Source organism: Glandiceps talaboti, chromosome 17 (assembly GCF_964340395.1).
Source record: "Glandiceps talaboti chromosome 17, keGlaTala1.1, whole genome shotgun sequence".
NCBI lineage: Eukaryota > Metazoa > Hemichordata > Enteropneusta > Spengelidae > Glandiceps > Glandiceps talaboti.
Window position 1 is genome coordinate 1,975,494 of NC_135565.1, and position 7,007 is coordinate 1,982,500.

Genomic DNA, 7,007 nt, shown 5'->3' on the forward strand with positions numbered 1-7,007 from the left:
GGTTAGGGCCGTCGTCTTCCATCTTCAGTCTGTCAACTTTTTTATTTTCATCTTCTTCTCTAAAACCGACAGTCAGAATACTTTGATATTTGGTCTGCAAGTTGCTTGGGGGAGGCTTTTCAGATTTGTTCATGCCAAGTTGATCTGTGCCATTTTCAGGTTTTTTCTGCATTTTTGTCAGAAAATGATATTTTCAACTTCTTCTCAAATACTACTTGTCAGATTGCTTTGATATCTGGCATGTAGATACCCAGAGGGTATATGAAACCACTAACCACTTTATTACTTTGCTAAAACAAAACTGCATAGTGAAGAGCTGAACAGTAGAACCACTTCTACATATGTTACAAAAAAAAAACCACTTAACACCTACTATCTATGCTTGATTATATGGCTTGCCTGATGCTCAGTTACAGCGCATACAATGTGCCCAAAACACAGCAGCTAGGATTGTTACACACACTAAATTGGACCACATTACCCCTGTTCTAAAGCAACTTCATTGGCTTCCAGTACCACTTCTTATTATGTTCAAATTTTTGCTCATCACTTACAAAGCTCTCAACGGACTCTCTCCTCAATATCTCAGGAACTTAATTACACCTTGTTCTTCACCACACACTCTTTGCTCATTGGATAAATGCCTTTTGCACACACCTAAATGGAATCTGGTTTCCTACGGTTGCCACTCCTTCTCTTCAGCAGCTCCTGTGATTTGGAACTCTCTACCCTTAGATATAAAAACCTCTCACAATGTCAACATTTTCAAAAGATACTTGAAAATAAAATTCATATCTTTCAGATAGATAGATAGATAGATAGATAGATAGATAGATAGATAGATAGATAGATATCAGCGGATCATACTGCCACCTAGTGGTCAGTTGTAACTATGGAATTTCTCATTCTCATGAGGATCGTCAACCAAGACAGATCAAAAGGTCAATGCTAAAAACTTTGAACTGCTTGTATGTTATAACCAACCAATGTAATAATATAATAATAATGAGTTGAGTTAGATGGAAATAAATTGTAAATTGTGCATGATGTATACACTACTATCTTTAATGTATAGACCTAGTAATGGAGGTGGAAGGGCAGCTACAACCAAACTCAAGGATTATCATAGGGATGTGTTCCATGACCAGGGAAGAGAGGGATGTGTTGGAAAGAGACAAGGACAAGGAACCACCTAAAGAAGAGCCACCAGAAGAACCAGAAGATCCAACAGGAGGTTTGAGGTAAATTTGGCATATAATAAGTAATAGAAGTATATTAAGAGAAGGAATGAAGTCAGTTTACAAAATAATAAAACTGATAACACTAACTACATCTGTGCTATTATGAACAACTTGTTATGTAAGGATAACATTTACTGACTCTTAGTGTTAGTTATTATATCAGCTGTTCGGGTATACCTTTGGTAGTCCCTCACTGCAATGGTAGTCCCTCACTGCAATGGTAGTCCCTCACTGCAATGGTAGTCCCTCACTGCAATGGTAGTCCCTCACTGCAATGGTAGTCCCTAGCTACAATGGTAGTCCCTAGCTACAATGGTAGTCCCTCGCTGCAATGGTAGTCCCTAGCTACAATGGTAGTCCCTTACTGCAATGGTAGTCCCTCACTGCAATGGTAGTACCTAGCTACAATGGTAGTCCCTAGCTACAATGGTATTCCCTCACTGCAATGGTAGTCTCTCACTGCAATGGTAGTACCTAGCTACAATGGTAGTCCCTCACTGCAATGGTATTCCCTCACTGCAATGGTAGTCCCTCACTCACTGCAATGGTAGTCCCTCACTGCAATGGTAGTCCCTAGCTACAATGGTAGTCCCTAGCTACAATGGTAGTCCCTCACTGCAATGGTAGTCTCTCACTGCAATGGTAGTCCCTCATTGCAATGGTAGTCCCTAGCTACAATGGTAGTCCCTCACTGCAATGGTAGTCTCTCACTGCAATGGTAGTCCCTCATTGCAATGGTAGTCCCTAGCTTCAATGGTAGTCCCTTACTGCAATGGTAGTCCCTCATTGCAATGGTTATGTGTCCACTAAATCTGGAATGCTAAAAATAAATGAATTATTGATTGCTATAAACTTTGTAGAGAATGTATTGATTGTTGTTGCATGGTATTTGTAATGTCTATTAATGTGTTGTGTTCTATTGTTTGTAGTGAATCAGCTGATACCAACTTCTCAAGGTGTGAAGTAACTTTCTCTCTCATTTTAGTCACAACTCAATCTTGTATACTTCCATCAGTTACATGTACTAGTCAGTCTGACAGTGTCTATCATTTCCATAAAGTACCTACTGCAACAATTGGTAAACTCAGTGTTTAATGTACATCGTAATTATCAATCATTTACAAACCAACTCTAGGTTGTTTTTATCTTGTATACATAGTCAACTTTGATGACTCCTGTCACTCTTTGTATTCTGTGATTGAATAATGCAATGAACACATATATGTAGTCATTATTGTGGGCTACTTAATTGTAATATTCAGTAGTTTTCACATTTTAATAAATAATTAAAATGTCAGATCAGATTGACTAAAACCTCACCTAGAATGTAGCTACTGATTTGTTGTTGTATTTACATCCACCCATTTCACTCAATGAAATGTAAGGTTGTTTCATCTTTCAGAGCTGTTTTAGCTTATCCTGTGTCATCTCTGTTTGTATCATCTTTCAGAGCTGTTTTAACTTATCCTGTGTTATCTCTGTTTGTATTCTGGCTTGCAAAAATGGTTTCTTGTAGAACTTGCTGTTTATTTGTGGCAATTATTTGTTTGTGGCAATATAGCTTATTTGTTTGTGGCAATATAGCTTATTTGTTTGTGGCAATATAGCTTATTTGTTTGTGGCAATATAGCTTATTTGTTTGTGGCAATATAGCTTATTTATTTATACATATATCTATTGTTTTCTAGTCGTTATGCCAGGCCTATACTAGGCATAGTACACTCTAAGTATTAAATCACTCTTGGATTTAAAAAAAATATAATTGACTCTTGATTAAAATTCATAAACTTTATATCATGATGAGAAAAATGTTACTGAAAGGGTACAATGGACTACAAAATACACCTGGCCAGGAAAATGATATAGCATTAACTATAATTCCTTCCAAACATAAGGGACAAATTTCTACCGACTTTATGTTATAAATGCAAAGTATAGCAGTGACCCTGCTAAGGATACTGACAATGTATCAGATAGCAGTGACCCTGCTAAGGATACTGACAATGTATCAGATAGCAGTGACCCTGCTAAGGATACTGACAATGTATCAGATAGCAGTGACCCTGCTAAGGATACTGGCAATGTACCAGATAGCAGTGACCCTGCTAAGGATACTGACAATGTATCAGATAGCAGTGACCCTGCTAAGGATACTGGCAATGTATCAGATAGCAGTGACCCTGCTAAGGATACTGGCAATGTACCAGATAGCAGTGACCCTGCTAAGGATACTGGCAATGTACCAGATAGCAGTGACTCTGCTAAGGATACTGGCAATGTACCAGATAGCAGTGACCCTGCTAAGGATACTGGCAATGTACCAGATAGCAGTGACTCTGCTAAGGATACTGGCAATGTACCAGATAGCAGTGACCCTGCTAAAGATACTGACAATGTACCAGATAGCAGTGACCCTGCTAAGGATGGCTATGTACCAGATAGCAGTGACTCTGCTAAGGATACTGGCAATGTACCAGATAGCAGTGACTCTGCTAAGGACACTGGCAATGTACCAGATAGCAGTGACTCTGCTAAGGATACTGGCAATGTACCAGATAGCAGTGACCCTGCTAAGGATACTGGCAATGTACCAGATAGCAGTGACTCTGCTAAGGATACTGGCAATGTACCAGATAGCAGTGACTCTGCTAAGGATACTGGCAATGTACCAGATAGCAGTGACTCTGCTAAGGATACTGACAATGTACCAGATAGCAGTGACTCTGCTAAGGATACTGGCAATGTACCAGATAGCAGTGACTCTGCTAAGGATACTGGCAATGTACCAGATAGCAGTGACCCTGCTAAGGATACTGGCAATGTACCAGATAGCAGTGACTCTGCTAAGGATACTGGCAATGTACCAGATAGCAGTGACTCTGCTAAGGATACTGACAATGTACCAGATAGCAGTGACCCTGCTAAAGATACTGGCAATGTACCAGATAGCAGTGACCCTGCTAAGGATACTGGCAATGTACCAGATAGCAGTGACTCTGCTAAAGATACTGACAATGTACCAGATAGCAGTGACTCTGCTAAAGATACTGACAATGTACCAGATAGCAGTGACCCTGCTAAAGATACTGGCAATGTACCAGATAGCAGTGACTCTGCTAAGGATACTGACAATGTATCAGATAGCAGTGACCCTGCTAAGGATACTGACAATGTATCAGATAGCAGTGACCCTGCTAAGGATACTGACAATGTATCAGATAGCAGTGACTCTGCTAAGGATACTGGCAATGTACCAGATTGCAGTGACCCTGCTAAGGATACTGGCAATGTATCAGATAGCAGTGACTCTGCTAAGGATACTGGCAATGTACCAGATAGCAATGACTCTGCTAAAGATACTGACAATGTACCAGATAGCAGTGACTCTGCTAAAGATACTGGCAATGTACCAGATAGCAGTGACTCTGCTAAGGATACTGACAATGTATCAGATAGCAGTGACTCTGCTAAGGATACTGGCAATGTACCAGATAGCAGTGACTCTGCTAAAGATACTGACAATGTACCAGATAGCAGTGACTCTGCTAAGGATACTGACAATGTATCAGATAGCAGTGACCCTGCTAAGGATACTGGCAATGTACCAGATAGCAGTGACTCTGCTAAGGATACTGGCAATGTACCAGATAGCAGTGACTCTGCTAAAGATACTGGCAATGTACCAGATAGCAGTGACTGCTAAGGATACTGACAATGTATCAGATAGCAGTGACCCTGCTAAGGATACTGACAATGTACCAGATAGCAGTGACTCTGCTAAAGATACTGGCAATGTACCAGATAGCAGTGACTCTGCTAAGGATACTGACAATGTACCAGATAGCAGTGACTCTGCTAAGGATACTGGCAATGTATCAGATAGCAGTGACTCTGCTAAGGATACTGACAATGTACCAGATAGCAGTGACCCTGCTAAGGATACTGACAATGTACCAGATAGCAGTGACCCTGCTAAGGATACTGACAATGTATCAGATAGCAGTGACTCTGCTAAGGATACTGACAATGTATCAGATAGCAGTGACTCTGCTAAGTGACCCTGCTAAAGATACTGGCAATGTATCAGATAGCAGAAGATAAGTTTGCTCTTTGTATACATCTAAAAGAAACTGACAAAATGCTGTAAGTTAAGGTTACACTTTTGCAAATTGCATGCATGTGTTGTGCGCTTGATAGGACTGCACATAGATAAAACTTTGAGATGTGACTTGGTACATAAACTAATTTGACTGTTGTCCTGCATCCAATACAGTGCACATGCTAGAGCTCACATGAAATCAGATGAACGTTATGAATCTATGAAATGGCCATGGGAAAGAACTGGAATTAATACGGGTATTGATGAAGTGGAAGATGCTAATGATGCTGATGCAGAGCAGTATACCAATAGAGAATTATTCAAACGATTCCAGTAAGTATTATCAAAGACTAAAATTTCCATATGCTATCTTAGTCTCCTTTTTATAGAACAGTAGTTCAGTAGTGCTATAGGCATGATAAAGTGTGTGTGCGTGCGTGTGTGTGTGTGTGTGTGTGTGTGTGTGTGTGTGTGTGTGCGTATGTTTGTGTGTGTATGCGTATATTTGTGTGTATGCGTATATTTGTGTGTGTGTGCGTGTGTGTCTCTGTGTGTCTCTGTGTGTGCGTATGTTTGTGTGTATGCGTATATTTGTGTGTGTGCGTGTGTGTGTGTGTGTGTGTGTGTGTGTGTGTGTGTGTGTGTGTGTGTGTGTGTGTGTGTGTGTGTGTGTGTGTGTGTGGTGTGTGTTAAAAATCACCAGATTAAAATTTGATGGGGATGGTTCTGGAGGTCTATTCTGCAGTTGGTGTTCAAAACTTTTTGACACAACTGGTCCTAACAACCATGACCATGCCCTTAGCAACAGATCACACATAGGTGCTGGTCAGTTTGATGCCCTGGGTATGCTGGATGTCAAGGGTACAGTGAGCCAGCTATGGCTTAACCATTCTTTCAGAATATACAATAATTTCAGCCCTAATTATCTATTCCACCATTTTACAAAAGTGTCTTCTGTTCATAATAGTGTTCTACTTTCTATGTACCTAGTGTTCTCCTTTCTATGTACCTAGTGTTCTCCTTTCTATGCACCTAGTGTTCTCCTTTCTATGTACCTAGTGTTCTCCTTTCTATGTACCTAGTGTTCTCCTTTCTATGTACCTAGTGTTCTCCTTTCTATGTACCTAGTGTTCTCCTTTCTATGTACCTAGTGTTCTCCTTTCTATGTACCTAGTGTTCTCCTTTCTATGTACCTAGTGTTCTCCTTTCTATGTACCCAGTGTTCTCCTTTCTATGTACCCAGTGTTCTCCTTTCTATGTACCTAGTGTTCTCCTTTCTATGTACCTAGTGTTCTCCTTTCTATGTACCTAGTGTTCTCCTTTCTATGTACCTAGTGTTCTCCTTTCTATGTACCTAGTGTTCTCCTTTCTGTGTACCTAGTGTTCTCCTTTCTATGCACCTAGTGTTCTCCTTTCTATGTACCTAGTGTTCTACTTTCTATGTACCTAGTGTTCTCCCTTCTATGTACCTAATGTTCTCCTTTCTATGTACCTAGTGTTCTCCTTTCTATGCACCTAGTGTTCTACTTTCTATGTACCTAGTGTTCTACTTTCTATGTACCTAGTGTTCTCCTTTCTATGCACCTAGTGTTCTCCTTTCTATGTACCTAGTGTTCTCCTTTCTATGTACCTAGTGTTCTACTTTCTATGTACCTAGTGTTCTCCTT

The 7,007-nt window shown here is 40.1% G+C and overlaps 1 protein-coding gene and 1 pseudogene across 2 annotated transcripts in view; both read left to right on the forward strand.

The window, feature by feature from the left end:
• LOC144448726 (doublecortin domain-containing protein 1-like) overlaps nucleotides 1-7,007 on the forward strand; it is a 138,534-nt gene that overhangs the window by 87,091 nt on the left and 44,436 nt on the right. For both annotated transcript variants that reach the window (XM_078139033.1, XM_078139034.1), the window contains exons 25-27: nucleotides 1,076-1,241; nucleotides 2,171-2,197; nucleotides 5,515-5,673. In XM_078139033.1, the coding sequence (XP_077995159.1) occupies nucleotides 1,076-1,241; nucleotides 2,171-2,197; nucleotides 5,515-5,673 (352 nt within the window). The remainder of the gene's footprint in view (nucleotides 1-1,075; nucleotides 1,242-2,170; nucleotides 2,198-5,514; nucleotides 5,674-7,007) is intronic.
• LOC144448344 (uncharacterized) lies at nucleotides 2,615-5,299 on the forward strand (annotated as a pseudogene).